The following is a 19,602-nucleotide window of genomic DNA, read 5'->3' on the forward strand; positions in this document are numbered from 1 at the left end:
GTTTTCACCTCCTTAAGATTAAGTAAAATGGAAATAATCATAATCGTATGTAATGGACATTTTCAGGGGAAAATTTTTTAAAACTATATGCAATACAGGAGCAGAAGCAAAATCTTTTACCACTTTCTCCTATGACACATCATCTTAACTAACACAAAATAGATGTTTATTGCTCACTCCATAAGAATTTCTTTGTACTGAAAACCTTTTATCCCCTCTGACTGAGGAATACCTAAACAGGATTTTTTTTTTAGTAAGAGGAATAGTGAAATAACAGTGCTTGTACTTCTACCCAAGAGGCTTTGGAAAGATCAGTGGTGCCTTTTCCACACAGCTCTTATCCCTGCATGATGTTACTGATCCCTGTGATCTGTGCAGAGGTGACATATTTAAAGTCATGAAAGATAGACCAGTTAAAGGCCAGGAATGCTCTTTGCCCTTACAGCCTACCTGCTGTGATAATGAGGCTTTAGGGATAACAAAAAGGGGCTCCCAACAGTTCCTGCTGGGAGTAGTAAAAGCATATAACTAACACAGAGAGCATGATGGAAATGATGAATGAGGTCAGGTTTCTGCCTGCAGGTTCTTGAGTAAGTTATGAAATAACTGTCTGATAAGTTACTTAAGGACTTATCAATCAAAGCAAAATGGTTGGTACTGAAGTAATAAAACTGAATAAACAGGAAATCAGAGCAAGGCAAGCTGAGTAAATAGTTGCCTGGAAAGCAGAGCAACAGCAACAGTAATTGGCAATTGATGCTGACTTGTCTCACCTTTTTTTTCTTGGCTGTCACAGGAACCTCATTTCCCTGTTTCCTTAAAGTGAGGACCAGACATCCTACCAAAACATCTGCTCCTTAAGTGCCTCATCTCTGCTCTGCTTTCAGCATTATCTGATTGCATGTTCAAGATTTTGACTGTTCTGGAATCTGAAAATTCAAGAGTTTGATTTTTTTTTAAATTTCATTTTTTCTGTACTAGTGCATATATTTTCTGTCATATCTATTTCTGGTCCTACACATCTTAAAAGAGCAGGAAATGTCTCCCTCGCTTTTTATTACTGCTAGTTAAAAAAAGCTCTATATTAATTGATGATTTAACTGTACCCCAAACAAAGTGAAAATTACACACACTACAAACTAAGTTTCACAGAATTCACTGCAAAGAGCAAAGAAAGCTCAGTTTTGTGCAGAACTTATGTGGTTCTTTTTAGAAGCTAAATCAAGTTTTGTTTATTAACATATTATCAGATGCCTGTAAGATCTCTCAGAAGAGAATGCACTATATGTGTTTTGGAATACATTTGGTTTCCAGTTTTCAATAAGCAGTTTATCTCTTTTCACAACAGGTGGAGTTTGAGGTGCATGATTTCTACTTTGAAAGGAGTTTACCACTCACTGTGCATCTTTCTATCAGAACAACAGATACAAATGCCCCTCGGGTTTCGTGGAATACAGGTGAGATCTCTTATGCTAAGTTAATTTTGCTTCAGAATCAATAACATTTTGACACAAATATTTGACAAAGCTCTAAAAATCAGATTTACACCTGGAGTCTAAGGATTATTAAACTGAAGGAGTAGAAATGTATTTTCCCCTATATCCATTTTGGAGGGAACATGTTACAACAACTTGAAAAAGATCTAATGTCTTAACTGGAATGAAAAATAAAGAAAAAATAGTTACAGGAAAACTGTGATTTATTTATACAGCATTTTCTTGAATAAAGGACTGTACATTAAAAGATATGAATATTAAGGGCTATTCCTATAGAATAGGAAGAGTGGGGTAACATGTGGGAAAGACCAAGGCTTGTTGGTGTTGTTTAAAGTGGAAGCGTCGAAAAATTAACAACTAGGAAAAAGGGCATGATATACCACCAGCATTTGAAGCCTGGAAACCTTACAGGATTAGGTCTAACTCAAACAGATTTATAGTGCCTGCACTGGAAAGGGAACAGAGTCTCTCATCTAGAGTGCATTGATATTTAATCATCAAAAGGAAAAAAATATAAGATCAAACACGTCTAGAAGTTAACACCAGGGAAAGCGCAGTTTTCCTATGGTAGAAAAGGAAAGGTTCTGAGAAGAAAGCACCTCATGTCTTCCAGAGAAACCTCACCTGAAATTACTAACTAATTAAGAAGGAGCACTGTCCTCTGTCAGGAAGATCAACATATGTTTTTAACTGCAGACTCACAAAAAAATCTAAATGCCCAGTTTCAGACATTGTGAGATTTCAAGTGCAATGCTCTTGTAGGTGCAAATGTGCAGAAATGTGCCTCATTAGATTATCAGATAATTAGAAACCAGATGTCAAGGAAATTTCCTGCCTTACCTTTCAGATACCCTTCTCTGTGAGTCACAATTGCAGTAGCCAAGACTGAAGCCATTGCACTGCAAGGACTGAAGCCATTCACAGCAGGTGGCTTCAGTGACCCAATGGATGTCCTGCTTGACTTCCCACACTCACCACACACACACAGACAACTTTCTGTTACTGCCTCAGTCTGGGTTTCCCTTACTGGAATCCTGGCTGTTTCCTTTATGTAATTTAACTGTGGTGCAGCAGCACAAAATTAGCTCAAACTGGGTGTCTGCAGGGAGGGACCCCAAACATAGGAATCCCTGACTTTTATACCCCCACAGTCTGTGTATACTTGTTCCAGTGGTGATATTTGTTCTTGTTGCAGTCTCTGGGTGACCAGACACACCCCATGCTCATTGATGGCTCTTTGCCTGGGGCTCCAGATATTTCCCGCACCCAGGACAAAATGTGCAACTTGCACGTGAAGCTACCTGCACTAGGTGCATTCTACAACACCAGAATTGGTTATTTCTCTGGAAAAGATTCCTTAAAGACAATGAAAAAATTCAAGTATGTCAGAAGTTGTTGTCAGACTTTTAGGCGGCCTTACAATCATAGCATTATTGGAAGTATTAAGGTTGAAAAAGACCTCCAAAATTATCTTCATCTGAATATCACCATGCCCACTAAACTATATAATGACATGCCTTGTCTGCTTGTTTTTTGAACACTTCCAGTGATGGCGACTCCACTACTGCCCTGGGGAGCTTGTTGTAAAGCTAAATTATTCTTTCAGTGTAAAAATTTTTCCTAACATCTAAACCTCCACTGGGATGCCTTTCATACACAGATGTGTAGATAAAATTAAATATTCTGAGCTTTTTTCCTGGTTGGAAACACCTTTAGAAGCTTTAGATGCTGACAGTGATGTAACTCTCTGCTCTTTGTAGGACTCAACCTCCTAGAGGGGCAATCCCGACCCATCACATGGCAGCACTTCCAAATTGTAGACAACGATGACATCCAAAATGTTCGCTTGGTCACAGTTGATGGCTTACAGCATGGGCGGCTCTTAGTCAGAGGTAGGTAATTTCAACTGCAGAGACTGGAAAAATCTCCTCTGTGATATAACAACAGCTCTGCTCCCTCTGCTGACCACCTTCCCCTGCTACAACCATGCTAGGCATGTGTATTAAAACAGGAATGTTCAAAAAATTCAGTATTTAAACCTTTATTTTCTTAATGTATGTTTACACTCCAAAGGCAAAATTTTAGAGAAATCAGCTATGCTTTCATTGAGAAACATGATTTGGGAAAAGCACAGTCAATATATTTTCAGTTCTTACATTTTTGCTTGCAGATGTTAAGGAATGCCGTTACTGGCAGCTTTAAGGTTTATTTCAAAAAATTGAAATTAAATTAGACTTCTAACTCATTAGCCTTCTGCATTATCAGTATCACTAGTTCTACTCTCCAGCATATCAGTCACCACAGTGCTTGGGGAAAAGGTTATGTAATGGAAACCACTCTGCTCTTTGGCAGGGTGGGAACATGTTGCCACTATCAATGCTGAGTTTTTTTGATAGTTGAATGTGTTCATGCAAAATGCTTAACCTAAAGAATAAAGAATAAAGAAAGGTGTTGTTTTGAATATAACAGACATAGAAACGATTCAGCAGTAAACTTAACTCCAGAAAACTCCTGACAAGTAGTCCAGTGTCTGCAAGATCATCCTCCTACAACGCTACAGACAGGAACTGTGTGTTGGCAGCAGTGCTAGGTGGGTTGTAGCAGTGCTGGCAGTGCTGTCTCTCTCCAGAGACAGTGTTAGGGAGGCTGTGCAGCCAGTCAGGGCCCATCTCCTGGTGGCAATCCTGCCTGTGCATACTGAGTTTGAGGGTTTCTCAGGCTACCATGCACCAGCCAGAGCTGGGTATTTTATCTCCAGTGACTGTGCCTTATTCTCTTTTGTCTCTCCTCATGCCAAGGAAAACATCACCACAAATTCTGGAAATTGCCTTTTTTTTTTTTTTGTAAAACCACAGAGGAATGCTTGGCTTCTTTTCTTGGTGGCCCTGGGGAGATCATAACTTTTAGTGCCAGCTTGCAGTTCTTGAATCCTTTAGCTTGCATGAATATTTGTCTGTATGCATAACATTTCAGTGAAGCAGAGGTATAAAACTGTCTTATTACAGACCATAACCTTAATATACCAAAATCCCTACATCATTATATTGTACTTGAAATGCAATCCTGATCTTTAATTATAAATATATATATATTGATATATTCTTTGATGCTTTAAATGCCTGTAAAATGCTCTGATAAGAAAGTAGAGGTTGAAATTAAAGTGGAAACAATCACAGTTAAAAATCCTTGATGTCTCCAGTTACCTTTAGTGACATTTGGAGGATTTTCTCTGCTGTCACAGTTACAAATTTTGCATTCTTGTTAGCCATTCCAACTCCTACAACCTTTTCTTTGATAGGTGAATTTGCATTTAATTTTTCTAGTTAGCAACATGCTGTTAATCTATCTCCCTCAATTATCTTCATATTAGTGGAAAGATACTTTTATGGCCTGAACCACACATTTTTGATGTGTTTTCTTCCACTGTTTTAACAGGAGGGAAAGGATTCATGTTCACTGTCTCTGACATTCAGGCTGGAGTTGTCCACTACCATCATGATGACAGTGATTCTACTAAGGACTTTGTGGTATTTAGAATTTTTGATGGCTCCCACAGTATTCGTCATAAGTTTCCAATAAATATCCTCCCTAAAGATGATAGCCCTCCATTTCTGATCAGCAATGTGGTCATTGAAGTTCACGAGGGACAGACAATCCTGATTCAGCGCTCCATGCTCCATGCTTCGGACATGGATTCCAGTGATCATTACATACTATTCAATATTACCAAGCCACCACAAGCTGGAGAAATCTTGAAGAAACCAGGACCAAACTTGCTAGGTAATGAGGCACATCCATGAATGTACATTTTTCTTTGTCCCCTCCTTTTAAAAATACAGTAAATTTTACATTCAGACACCTTATTTTGGCTCAGGACAAATAATGGCAGATTTGGACTTATTTCATTGTAGTGTAAAAGCCCATCACTAATTAATTTTGGTCTCTGCACTAGCATAACTGTCCCATACAATATGTACTGTAATTTTTCCATTTTGAGCCCATTTTCCTGCAGTTCTTTACTCTGGAAAAAGTATTGTTGTGAGTTAGTTTACATGCAAAGATCTGTGACAAAGTCAGAGCTAAGATATGATCCTAATTATGCTAAATGCTAAGAAAACTCTTCTTCCATGTAACAACCCAGAAATTCTTGTGCTAGGCTGGACAGGCTGCTAGTCCTGCAAATTCTTTTCTGACTTTTGAACAGGGCTTTCGACCTGTTTGCTTAATTTTTGAATGATCTTTAAGTGACACAGAAAAGAATTTGATGGTGATCTTCAGAGAATGTGGAAGACAATGAGAGAACATTTCAAAGGACTTGCTCCAGCTAGGGTGAAAAAGAGGACATTATACTTCCCCAGTTACTTGGACAGCTAATGCATAACTTTAATGTAGCATTAAAATAATGGAGTGCTCAATAGACGATGACTTCTTCATTTCAACAGGATATTCTGTCAACAGTTTTCTTCAGAGGGATCTATTTAATGGAATGATTTATTATCATCATTTGGGAGGAGAAGTATTTGAAGATTCCCTTGAGTTTGTGCTATGTGATAGTCATGACCCTCCAAATCTTTCAGAGCCACAGGTATGGAATGGAAGAATCTTTGCAGTCTCGTGAATTTTTTTCTTCAAATGCTGATATCTTCCATGTTCTGACAAGCTTTCAAATAAAACTGGTATAGATTTTTTCTGATGACAGTCATCACCACAAACAGTGTTCTTTAGGGCTATTTCTTGTTCTTGCTTTCAATGGGGTAACTCTCTCCCTGGCTGAATAGAGTCAAGTTCATCGAAATCACTTCTTCCTATGCTATAAAACAAAATGTTGAAAACAAATCATATTTGGGGAGAGTACAAACAAATTAAACAACCATCCTGAAGTCAACTGAGAAGAAACTATTTTTTTTCATGCAAGAGCCCAGCATACTGAATTTAACTTTGCATTTAATTTAAGGGGAAACCTCTAAGATTCAAAAGCTTTGCCTTTAACTGTTATATACCTCCATTAATCATGTGTTGATGATATGGCATGACAGCCACATGTGTATCTCACAGTCCAGTGATCCACTTCTGTGTGCTTGTTGGCAAACAGCTACTTGGGACGCTCTCTTACTGAGAGCAATGGCTGATGATTCTACTGTCTCCCAATTGCAGGTGATGATGGTTCACATTATCCCTGTGGATGATCAGCTGCCCAGAGAAGCTCCAGGAGTGACCCGCCACCTGGTTGTTAAGGAGACTGAGATTTCTCACCTAACTAAGAAACATCTCCACTTCATAGATGTGGAAGAGCAAGACAGGGAGCTCACATACACCATAACCACTTCCCCATTTTTCTCTTGCACCCATGGGTAGGTGTAACCTGACAAACATTTCAGATGGGACAGGGGAATGACCCATGTGAGAGCAGCAGCCTCAGTGGCAGTAATATACTTGTGCCTCAAGTTCTTCCTCTGTTTATTGAAAGTCCAAGTGACAATAGCTGGATGCAGCTCTCCTGTTGATGATTAAGGGTAAGCTAGAGCCTGAAGCAACAGAGTAATACACAGAGTAATAAAAAATAGATAACTCATAGTTGAACTAGAAATAAGAAGGAGTAAACCTTGTGAAATACTTTCCTTTTGTTTGATATGAATTTTCCACTGACTTTTGGGATTCTGTACAGCCTCAAGCCCAAGTCACAGCACCTCTTCTAACTGTTAAAATGGGGTTGACCTGTGCCTGCCCCAGACTGAGACCAGGAGGTGCTGCAGCTTTTTCAAGAATATGTATCAGACACTCCTGATTGTGGACTAGGAAGTTGTGGAGCAGGAAACAGGCAAAACACACTGTGGGAGCAAGGGAGGTATGGAATGAATTGGTGTAGTAGCAGTTTACGTCACTGGTGCTGTCATCTCATTAGAACATCAGCAACAATTTGCTAAATGAAAAGTTTTAAATCCAGAAATTGCATGGTTTAAGCTGAAGATTCGCACTTTCAATTTTGACCTCAAGCAGCAAAGGATCATTATGTAGCTGGGAGAGAAGGTTGTTTCCCTAATCAGTCAAATAGTCACATCCAGTTTGCTGGTTATTGCTGTTGGAAAGCTGGGTTGCTGGAAACTGGTTAATTTCAGAGTTTATAAGATGCATGAAGCTAGAAATAATTAATTTTTCCACTCAAAGATAAATGCAGGTGTGCAAGTAATAATAATAACACTGTGATGGGCTAGACTTGCAGGTGATATAAATAGTATCTGGGGTGTGTAGAGATGCACTCGCAGTAATTCCAGAGCTTGCTTATGATATGATTTTTCATGATCATCCTGAAAAGTATTTCTTTTGGTCAGTTTTCTGTGGTAATGTTAAAATGGATAACAAGGATGGAAGAAAGGAAAATACTTTTCCTTTCAATGCAGGTGGAAGTTTGAGCTAATTTGAAATGCAAGATTTTCTTGTTCTTTGGTATTGCTATGCAAGATGTGACACATATATTTTTGTGTAGCTACTCAGATGCTGGGAAGCTGTTTATGGTGGACACCATCCCCAAACTGGTCAAGGATCCTGCTGCTCTTGCACTCCAGTCATTTACTCAGGTTTGTTATGCTACCTGATACCATAATGAGTTCTAAACAATTAAAAAAAGTTACAAGTGTACAGATTTTATTTGACAGGAAAGCAAGAGGTGAAAACTGAGGAGCAGTACTATCACAATCTTTGCTTAAGAAGCTCAAGACTCTATTCCAATAAAATAGATTTTAAAGCAAATTTCTATCATGTTTCAGTTTTGCAATCTGTAAACACAAATGTCCTAAAACCAGCAGGGGATACAGTTGTTTGGGTAGGCTGAATTTGGCTTCACATGATGGAAGAGGAATGAAAAAGTATGCATAATGTGGAAATGAGATCTTGAACAGTTTCTTGCTTCATCTCAGTGTCTCCACCAGTAGATACCAGTAGTACAGGATAGAACAGGCTGGAACAGACTTTCTCAGGATTTTGTAATTCAGTTTTCATGCTTTTGTAGCTTGACAAATAAGTATCACTAAAGTGTCCTGTTTTATATCCTGCTATATGGTTAAAGTGGCATAATGATCATTGCAGAACCATAATGAGAGCTCTGACCCTACAGACCCTAAACCATGTGCCTAATATGGGTATCTGGATGCAAGATTTTAATGTTTCTATCACTGGCCTGTCCTCACCATGAAACACAGGGCACGCATTTACTATTCATACTAATGAGGGCAAATTCAGCTGCTATGGGAGATGTTAGATTTTATGAATTTTTTATTTTAAAGTCACAGTTAGAAAAGGTTCTTGGACCAGCATTTTGAAAGGGATCCATAAAGAAGTTCAGGCCATGACCTCTGCTATCACTTCTAAACCATATCTGTATTTTTTTGCTAGAAGTTTGAGTACTTGAACGTATAATCACCTCATTTGTATCTAAAGATGCATTTAATCAAGGTATGGCTAGTAGCTAAAGTGCACATACAAAATTTCTAAAGTTTGTTTTGATGGTTGGATAGCCCCTAAGCAGGGGATGATAAAGATCCCTAATGTCATGGATTATGAATATCCCCGTCATCTCCTCTTACATGCACCCTTCTTCTCTTTTTGTAGCATGCTGTGAACTATATGAAAGTTGCTTATATGCCACCCCTGCAGGACATCGGACCCGAACCTCAGCAAGTCCAGTTTGTTTTTTCTGTCAGCAATCAGCATGGAGGCACTTTGTATGGGATCTGCTTCAATATTACAATTCTTCCTGTGGATAATCGAGCTCCAGAGGTAGGGTGGTGTGTAGGGTAGGAAAGTGAGAAGGAAGGATTTGGAAATTGCTTTGGGTAGAAACAAAATGAAGAGAAATGTTCTGATTTTACTGAGATAAAAAAATGAATTTTCTGCAGTATCAGGGTTTCAGAGTCTTGCATACAGCTTGCATTGGGATAGAAGTACCTGGTGAGTACTTCTCTAGTGAAGTCTGGCGAGTGTGCAATGTCATTTTTCTTGATAAGCAGAGGACTACCTTTGGCATCTATATATATGTACAAAACATATATGTTGCATCTTGGTTAGCAAAACTGCATCCCTATTTTGTGTTGCTTATTGCCTTAGGAGGTCAGAAGCCTCCAGAAATTGGATGAGAACTAGGATGCACATATTATAGCCCACTGTTGGTAATTTCCTTAGCTTTTTCTAACACAGCAGAAAAGAGATATCCTTTGGCATATTTTTTTTTTTATTGTGTCACACATCCTTATAGCACAGCAAATGGGATTAACCCTGTTTGCTGTGTATTTAGAGGTGCAGCAGCATGGAAAGCTCAGCATTTCTCCTCCCTGCAGGTTTTTGCAACCCATTTGAGAGTGCAAGAGGGTGGCATGACCCCTATTACAGAGGGACACATTCTCATCTCTGATTCAGACACGAAACGAGAGCATCTCTTCCTGCTCCTGCAGAGGCAGCCGCAGCATGGGGTAGTGGAGCTGGATAACATTCCCATGAATGGAGGTGACAGGCTTTCCTGTGAGGACCTGCGTACCCTGGCAGTCAGGTTAGAGGAGTGGTGGCTGTCTTTTGTGGTAGCTGAGGCTCTCAGTCGAGTGAGCTAAAGCCTGAAGTGGTGCAGGACTCACCATAGCAGTGTTCGCCATACCTCTGGCAGAGCTGCTCCAGAGCAAGATTGCTGGCTGAACCTTGGGATTTACAAGAAAACTTTTGTTAACATTAATTAATGTAAAGAAGAAAATTTGCTTCTTTATTTGTGGCAAGAACAAGACACAACTCATGCAGAATTAGAGCTCTCTTGCTCTATTTCCATCTGTTAGAAAGTAGGCACCCACCACAGTCCTGAAATACATGTTTAGCAAACACCTCACAAGCAGCCAGGACACACATGACAAATCCTTAGGGAAACCTTTCTCCTGACTGATGAATGGCTTTCTTTGGGAGTTTTCTTCTTGTAGGAGACCCCAAAAGCCCTTTGGAGAAACTCTGCTTCAGAATCAGCAGTGTTAGGTGTACACACTTATATAGGGAACAGCTTTTTATACTGGGAGGGATACACATTGTAAGGCATGACCAGAAAACATGGATTCTTTTTATCTGTGAGAAATCTGTGTAGCTCTGTAATCTTTTTTCCACAGATATCGTCATGACGGCTCTGAGACTCTCACTGATGAAGTTTTCTTTGCAGCCTCAGATGGCATCCATTTTGTAGAGTTCATCCTGCACGTCAAGGTCAGTGTGTTGTGTGTTTCTGAGAGCAATTTTCTGTGTGGAGGCAAATGGTTCAAAGCTTGACTTATGAAAGTCCTTGCATTACCTTGGAAACTGGAAGAAAATGGATATACTAGGCTTCCACTTCAACCCTAGGTTTCAGGTTCATGTGGCAAATTTAGGAGGAGCTTTGACTTGCACTTCGTACTTAAACTATAATTATCTAGTTTGGTTTACTTATGTCTTTTATGCTTAATTCAGCTGGTTTCGTTTTGTTCATAGAGAAAGCTCAGTGTACTCTGACAGTGGCATCAAACTGTTAGTTTGAGCTGCAAAGCAGTGTACTGAAACAACTGGCTTCTACTGAAAGGAACAGTAAGAAAATCTTAAATTATTTTTCTGTTTAGGTGTCGCCCGTGAATGATGAGCTACCTGTTATGCAAACAGGCCTTGCTCCCGTGCTCCACTGCCTAGAGGGTGAAGAAGTAGTCCTCTCCTCGGAGTACATTTATGCCACAGATGTGGACAGCGATGACATGGAGCTGGTGTTCATGCTGGCCCACGAGCCGCAGCACGGGGTAGTGAGGAGAGCTGGCACTGCCGTGGATCGTTTCTCCCAGGCTGATGTCATTGCTGGTTTAGTCACATACAAGCACACCAGTAAGTGAGCTAAGGACAGAATTAGAATGAAAGATGGTCAGACAAGTATTAGTAAAAAAAAATCTTAACCTGAGTCCACACCTTTGCAGTTCCAGTAGGAACTTAGAAACCATGAGTTGTGACTAGGGAAAAAAATAAACTGGTTTTAAAAAAGAGCTCTCTGATAGACAGCTACCAAATGTTTTAATATGTTCTCCAAATCCCTGCCTGAATTGAAAATTATATTCGAACAAGCATATGAAAGCACCATAATCCAGGAGGAACACTTTCACTATTGCTGACAAAATATCTTGGGCTTTTTTGACAAAATTATTATTAAGTACAAACTAGAGTATTTTGATGTGTTTTATGACAATAAAAACCCCATTTTTACTTCTTGCTTGCCTTTCCAATCTAGAAGGCTATCTACTTTGAACAGCTCATAGTCTTTCCATACCACAAGATAAAGAAAGTTCTGACTTTCTTAATGAGAAAAAAATGTTTAAAAGGCTTTATTTTGTGGTTTTATTGTTAGTACCTTTTTAAAAAAAATTTAATTACTGGCAGAAATTGAGGGCTGATAAACTCCCTTTCTTATTTAAATTTATCCTTTCATTGGGATTGATTTATCCTTTCTACATCTCTGAATAACAGCTTTAGTGGTTTTTTTCCCCAGAAACATTCTGGTTTTCTGTTTAATTATTCTGTAATTCTGTGTTAGCATGGAGAATAGATGTGGAATTTTCAAGCTTGGCACTGTCTAAAATGAGCAGGTGATATTTGAAAAGGAAGTACTTAATTGTGGCCACCAACAACAAACTTTTCTTCTTCATTCTAAAGACATCACAAACTGTATTTCAAAGACAATATTTTGCAGAGGCAATGAAGTTTTACTTTCAAGGGTGTCATGTTTGTGGTTTTCACTTCCAAATTTCTAACATTAAATGTGCTGTCAGTAGGTATCACAAGAGAAGTCTGGGAGTCACTTTCCTTTGCAGGCTGCATATTAATGATATCTTGCAGCAATGTAAGACACAGGCTGCCAGAAGTGCTGACAGCTGGAATGCTCTGAGCCCACAGATGCTTCTTGCAAGGGGTGGCAGTTCCCAGTGCTTCCCAGTATCAGCTCACATTTTAACTGTGATTGCATATAGGCATAATATACAGTACAGTAATAAAGTACAGTGATAAAGTACAGCCCTTGTTATATCCATTTTGTAAGGATAAGAAGCACATAGGAATACATGCATTACTTGCTATATTAAAATTTGTCTTTTGAAAAAGCATGGATATTACCATTTGTCAAAGAGGAAAACATATATAAAAGAAAGATTTTCCTACATTCCTTGAGAAGTGCAGAAAAAACACTTTTCTCACACAATATAAATTTTGTACGTATGGTAGTGTACAAAGAACAGAATCTTGAGGACTATTAGCTGTGTTATTACCATATAACATAATATCATAACATTACAATTATAACATTATAATTACTATAAAAATAATAAGACTCTTTTCTACACCCTCTTATTATATCATAGAAGTGAGCTGGTTAAAATTAATAATTAACAACAAACCAAATCTCTAACCAAGCAAAACACCACCAGTCAGAATTAAGAATTCCAGTAATTTTGCTGCTGCTTTCTTTTTCTTCTGACTTGATATTGAAGACTGTCCTTGCAGGATAAAAATTAGTCTTCAGGAAGTTTTGGTAAATAATTTCTTCTAAATATTTTTTTCCCAGGTGGTGAGATTGGTCTGACTCCTTGCATTGAGATCTTAACCTTGATTGTCTCTGATGGCGAGGCTGGCCTAGATGTGAAAGGCTGCTGTTATGATGGACCTCCTTCTCCCCCAGTTTCACGTGATGATCCCTTTCCTACCTATGACCTTAACATCACTGTACTTCCAGTGGACAACCAGCCTCCATCAATTGTAACCGGTGAAAGCTTCTTCTCATTATAGCAGTACAAAGGGGGCTACCCAGTGCTGTAATGGCTCAAGACTCAGAGTGGCTTTTTTTGTTATTTGATTTTTAGCATTAGAAATAGTTAGTTGAGATCAGCGTACAAAAGTTTTGTATCAGAATTTTCGTCAATTTTATTTTCATTTCCTTGTACAGTGCAAATGCCCAATCCAGCTGCCAGTGCAAGTCCGAGCTGGCTGCTCTTCAGCTGCGTGTTTAAAGCATGCAGCTAGAGATAAGAGCACTCAGATCTGCTTCCTACCATGTCTACATGCTGATTGCTGCATATGTAAGCTATGTCTAGATAAAAGTGATTTAATATGATCTATATCTTGTCCCTGAACTGAACTCATGGCTCAACAAGTATCAGGTTTATACAGAGCAAAAGCATAAACATAAATAGAGATATTTATTTACCTTTGTGTGTAGAGCATAAAAAAGAAATTTGGGACAGAATCATTATATTTAATTATTTTAGCAAATAAAGACAAAAGCTATACATTAATAGATATGAAGCCACATTTTCACAACTAGTCTTCAGAATCTAAGAAATTCAGTTAAAATGGAAATAGAGTTCATCATGTACATCTAGTCCAACTGCAACCCATTATGTGAAATTTCCATCAATTTCCTGGGCTTTTTAGTGTGGTCTGTGGTATACATGATGAAAGTATGTTTTCTATATGCTTGTCTCTTTCAATGTCATTTGTTTGTAAATATCAGGTATATGTTATGTATCTCAGAGACTATTTAAGCATATGTATGAGTAGTTTGTAATTTGCAGGCACTCACCCAAGTAATGTTCTGGAAATGAAGCATTGTCCCAGCAGGGAAATTAGGCAGTGATGCATGAAAAATTGTTCATTACGAGCAATTCTTAACAGCTCTCATGTAATTAATGCTCTGACAAACAGAGGTAACAACTGTTTTTGAGCAGTATATAAACCTTAGCTAATAACTTAACCAGTAAAATAATTTCATGATCCCCTTCTTCTCTACTTCTGTGATGGCAAAAGCAGAGATGTTGGTGAAAGCAGAGAAAAAACCGTTAAAACAAAACTCCTCAGTAATTCAATATTTGTTTTATTTCCACCCTTCGTTATTATTTCCATTCTTAGTAACAAAAACAACACTAAAATCAGCTCATGATCAATAATGCTTAGCATGTTTTTTGTGCACAGGTGCAAGCTTTGTGGTGGAGGAGGGCTCCTCAGCAGCCCTTACTACCAAATATTTGTTTGCCACTGACCCTGACACCACTGCAGATGACTTAGAGTTTGTGCTGGTTTCTCCTCCCCAGTTTGGTTACATTGAAAACATACTGCCTTCTCCTGGGTTTGAGAAGAGCAACATTGGAATAAGCATAGGTAAGTCTTAACAATTTAGGATAATCAAGCAGATTAGATCTGGAGGGCTTGTGGAAACTCTGCAGTGGGCTCTAGTGGTGCAGATGCAGGTGTGGGCATTCATACGGGCTTATGAGGAGCGCAGGTGCTGACAAATGAAGAGCAGTGGGACTTTGTGGAGGAGTTCAAAGGGAGACTGAAGCAATGCAAATATGAAGAATTGGCCCTTGAAGCAAAAAGGCAACCTTGTTTTATGCATCCAGCTGAGATCTATTAGAAGTCACGATATGAGATACTAATCTGCTCTCCCTGCCTTCCTCTTCAGTCCCCCATGAAAGACTCCAGTGTCCTTTCACCTACACCTCTGCCAATTAAATGCAGTAGCCTGGGTCCAACATTTATTTCCAAAGCAAATTGAAAAAGTGATAGAGGTGGCGTTTGACTTAGAGGGTGACTTCCCTTGGCCACTTTCAAACTGCGCAAGGCAGTTTCACCCTCAGCAGAACAGACTGTGACATGCTTTGTAATGCTATCAGCTTTTACCAGCGTCTTCAGCTGGAATCACTGAGTCTTTAAGTTCTCATTTCTGTGGTCTGTCAGTCAAAGTATAACTAGAATAATATAATCATAGAATCATTTAGCTTGGAAAAAGCATCATGTCCAGCAATTAACCTAGCACTATCAAGGAATCTTGGACCTCAGATATTTTCCTACCTGTTATTTGAGGTGGTTTTATGTGGACTCAGTTTTGTAGTCTGAACTGAAAAGTGAGAAGGTTCAGAATCCCACCTGAGGCAAAATTATGCATTTTTGGGGGGGAAAAGGGCTTGTTTCCTGGAGTAACATGTGCAATGTAACTCTTACAGTCAAAAAATGACAAAGAACTTAAAAAATTCAAGTTATTTGTTCTTTGAAAAAAGACATAGTTTCAATTTTTAAAGTGATGGATAAGACTTGGAGGCATGAAAATATTGCACTAACTAATTTTCTTTTTTAAATCTGTAGGTTCATTTCAGCTGAAGCACCTGAAAACCATGAATATAAACTATGTTCAAGCCAGGCATGTGCGAATGGAGCCAACAGAAGACAAATTTGTACTTTATGTCACTGATGGGCTGCATCGCTCAGCAGAGACTCCATTTTTTGTGCTAATCAGCCCAACCAACGATGAAGTTCCAGAGTTCATAGCCAGGAATATTACTGTAAGGAAATAAGCAAAATGCCTGTCATAGAACTACTTTAACCAGAAACCACTCTTTAATATAAATAAGAACATTGTCCTGATACCTGTTCCTCTGCATATTTCCCTTACTTTGTGTAGTTCAGCCTACTTCAGGAAACAGCCCAGCGAAATCCCATGTAAACCTATAAGATAGAACTTCAGTGGGATAGGAGCAGTGCATAGATCTTGGAAATTTGCACTTAAGTAAAAAGAAGTGATCAAATCTTTAAACAAATATATGATCTAGAAAGCACTGAGATCTTTCGTCTCCTGCATTCCTAAGAGCTTTCACATTTTTAAAAGAGTACTTTTAAATATTTCTGGCCTAGCTTCTCCCTTCTCTGTAGACTGTCATGAATATAAATAACTCTGTGAGCAGAGTGTAAACTTACTGTAAAGTAAAAAGTGGATGTATAAATGTATATGCATCCACATTTTTAGATACCTTTATATATTCAAAGGCTTTCTCCTTTGTGCATTTCTGAGCCCTAGATTTGGGACTGATTTAAGGCATTTGCTATTAATTTGGACAAACATGAACTCCTTATTGCAACTTCTCTCTTCGTTACTGTAACCACTTACTTTCTCTGTCTCTTAAACTGGTTGAAATCAGTAGCTGGTTAAAAAGCTACTGGGTAAGGGTGGATGAATCAAGAGATACACTTGTACACAAAAATACTCATGAAACCATGCTAGAATTCTATGATTTCTTTTTATGTAAAAGAATTGGATGTTTTTTCTCTCACGTTCAGGTTCAAGAAGGGGAGATGAAAGAGCTGGATCTGTCTGTTATCAACGCAGTTGATCTGGATGTGCCTCAAGATCCTCTGGTATTTGGGGTTGTGCAGAGGCCCTCATATGGATTCCTTATTAATGGTGTTCACGGCAGTGATGTTCTACACTATAAAGAGTTAATTAACCATGATCACCACAGCCATGGGTTGCTTGTTCATGGCTTTTCCATGGGACTACTAAGGAATGGTAGGTGCAGCATTCGTCTTACAATGGTCTTTCATTATTTTGATGAGGCAAGTGGCACACCAAAGAAATCTTCATAATTTGTTTATTTGCTTGCTTTATGTTTATTTTCAAGACAATGTTTAGGAATGGAAGTTGTCCATATTTAATGCTATGCTTATCTATTGATTTTAGGAACTGTCTATAAAACCATTCTGAGAGACCTCTGTATCAAAAAGGGTAGTAATACGAGTAGGAAAATCATCTGTTCCAAAAAAAAAAAAAATAAAAGGAATAATGTAACATAATTTAACATCATCAAATAGATTTGTAAATATTTTGCAGTACCTAGAATAGAGAGACAGCAAGACTGATTTAAAAACACATTAACTGATCATGGGGTTTCTTCAAATGCTCACAGAATTGTAAAACATTTTAGGTCGCAAGGGACCTTTAGGGGTCAGCTAGTCCACCTGCCCTGCCATGGGCAGGCACAAATTGCACTGGACCAAGTTTCCTAAAGCCACATTCAACTTGACCTTGAACACTTCCAGCGTTCCACAACCACTCTGGACAAACTGTTCCAGTGTCTCACCACTCTCACTGTAAAACATTTTGTCCTTATGTCCAACCTAAACCTACTCCTGCCCCTTGTTATGTCTCTACAGGCGTTGGTAATGTCTCTCTATGTCTCCCACAAACCTTCTTTAGACATTGAAAGGCTGCAATATACCATATGTCTAGCAATAAGCATACAAATTGGGACTCCACAGCTTAGCATGAGCAGTCAGCCTGCTTTAAAGCAGCAAATCTGTAATGAAAAAGTGTATTTAACAGTGCAAGGAAAATCCCTCCTGACTGTGGCTATTTAGTACAACATGGAATCTATCAGTATTAAGAGGAGCATGAATTCAATACTGTCACTCAAATTTCACTTCAGCCCTCAAAAACTGAGAAAAGATTTCTTGTCTCTCTGCCTGTCTAATATGAACCTCCAGAAATATCAGGGGCCCATTCCAAATTCTTCTGCCTTCCCAAGTCTTGGTTTTGACTTTCTTTTTTGGCTTTTTCCTGTTGTTATCCACAATTGTGAATGAGCCATCTTTAGCCTAGAACATCTGATTGTCCATGGTCATAAACACAAGGCCAGCTGTCCTTCCAAAGGCTTCTGCAAAGTTCCATGAGGATTATTTAAAGCACAGGAAAGTGTTGCCTGACAGTTTCATCCTCTCTATGGTTCCCATCAAAGTGATTTGGAATAAGGAGAGGAGAAGAAATGTACCTTTTTCAAATTGACAGAGACTCATTTTTTGGAGAGCCACTCCTTACTTAGGTCAGGCTGGTGACCTTGAGTCAATACTACATTGCTAGATCACTGATCAGCAGTGGCTCATCAAACTCATCTTCTGATAGCTAAGGCAAACTTGTTGTTACCCTAGCATATGGGAAGGGGAGATGGAAGAAAGGTGATTGAAGCAGAGTGAAATGATGAGAGGGATTTTGCAGGAGTCAGATTAAGTTGTTCTTTCCATTTATCTCACCCATTGTCCCTCTCCCTCTCTTTCTCTCTTATTTTTCCCCCTTCCTGCCTCACATAGGAATGAAGCTGATGTACATGCATGACAACTCTGAAAATCTCACTGACAGTTTTAAAATTCAGCTATCAGATGGAAAACATAAAGTCCTCAGAACCATTTCAGTAAAGGTCATTCCAGTTAATGATGAGAAACCAGTGCTGAGCAAGTAAGTCACATGTTCCTGTTCCTGACAGTGGGATGTTTAGACAAAATGATGGAAAAGAGAACGAAACACCAAATCATAGAATCATACCATTGCCTGTTTAACAAAAAAAGTTTTTACTGAAAGGAGAGCTTTAGTGTTGCTTAGTGTTGCTCTGCATTAAGCAAATAGAGGAAAAATAAAAGTGTGGGGGGAAAAATTTTGGTTGTTTCTTTCATAAGCTTCTTCAAGATGTTTGCCAGCTGTTGTGTCTCTGCTGAACACGGACCACCATGGTACTGCTTTTCTCAAGACCTGCCTAAAGTACCTCTCTGAAAGCAGCTCTGGATTTTGGAATGGGAGGATCCACAAGGCTGAAGCAGGGGAAGGGCTTTCCAATAATAATTCTCTTTTATATTCTAAAACTTTTCTCTGCCATGCTTCAACTGCTGCGAAAGTACACACTAACTCCCCTTACACTTCAAAGCTAGGAGTCATAAATGAACTAGACATGATAAGAAATTGCCTGGCAGACCACTTATAGATAGGCAGCTGGCTGCAAGAGACCCAAACCTCCTGGGTATTTTAAAAAGGACCTTATCCCTTGGGATCTCCAACTGATGACTGTCACAAAGCATCAGGACCTCCATACTTGTGACAATTTTCCAGCCCCAGACCGACAGACAGGAAGCTAAGAGTCCAAAGGTTTTGTGGGTATAACTCTGAAACTCTAAAGTTTGTATTTCAGACTCACAACTGCCACTAAGGAGGGAATTTCTGATCCATCAGGGTATTTGGCCTGCTTTCAGATCAGAGTAATTATTATTTTTTTACCAGTTAGACCTTCCTGCAATAACAAATGTCAGTTTCTTAGTTAAAAGATTTTCAATCACCACATAATGCTAACATGAGAGAATTTTCAGTTAGAATAAAGAGTATAATTTATGTATGCATATATCATATACAGATAATTGTTGATAATACCTATTTGTTCCTCACATGCTATAGCTTGTTGATATGCCGTTTTCCACCCCTTCTCTGTGAAAGAAGATG

General features: G+C 38.8%; 1 protein-coding gene across 5 annotated transcripts in view; it reads left to right on the forward strand.

Annotated features, from left to right (window-relative positions):
* The window catches only part of FREM1 (FRAS1 related extracellular matrix 1), a 62,329-nt gene that overhangs the window by 13,287 nt on the left and 29,440 nt on the right, over positions 1-19,602 (forward strand). For 4 of the 5 annotated variants that reach the window (XM_030968389.1, XM_030968390.1, XM_030968393.1 and 1 more), the window contains 15 exons: positions 1,349-1,457; positions 3,257-3,388; positions 4,932-5,276; positions 5,939-6,081; positions 6,651-6,847; positions 7,981-8,071; positions 9,102-9,269; positions 9,827-10,035; positions 10,628-10,721; positions 11,108-11,360; positions 13,084-13,281; positions 14,487-14,672; positions 15,657-15,853; positions 16,626-16,854; positions 18,429-18,573. In XM_030968389.1, coding sequence (XP_030824249.1) covers positions 1,349-1,457; positions 3,257-3,388; positions 4,932-5,276; positions 5,939-6,081; positions 6,651-6,847; positions 7,981-8,071; positions 9,102-9,269; positions 9,827-10,035; positions 10,628-10,721; positions 11,108-11,360; positions 13,084-13,281; positions 14,487-14,672; positions 15,657-15,853; positions 16,626-16,854; positions 18,429-18,573 — 2,696 coding nt within the window. Of the gene's footprint in view, positions 1-1,348; positions 1,458-3,256; positions 3,389-4,931; positions 5,277-5,938; positions 6,082-6,650; positions 6,848-7,980; positions 8,072-9,101; positions 9,270-9,826; positions 10,036-10,627; positions 10,722-11,107; positions 11,361-13,083; positions 13,282-14,486; positions 14,673-15,656; positions 15,854-16,625; positions 16,855-18,428; positions 18,574-19,602 lie in introns of those variants that run through there. The other variant, XR_004061489.1, reaches the window with a different exon arrangement.

This window comes from Camarhynchus parvulus, chromosome Z (assembly GCF_901933205.1).
Source record: "Camarhynchus parvulus chromosome Z, STF_HiC, whole genome shotgun sequence".
NCBI classification, from domain to species: domain Eukaryota; kingdom Metazoa; phylum Chordata; class Aves; order Passeriformes; family Thraupidae; genus Camarhynchus; species Camarhynchus parvulus.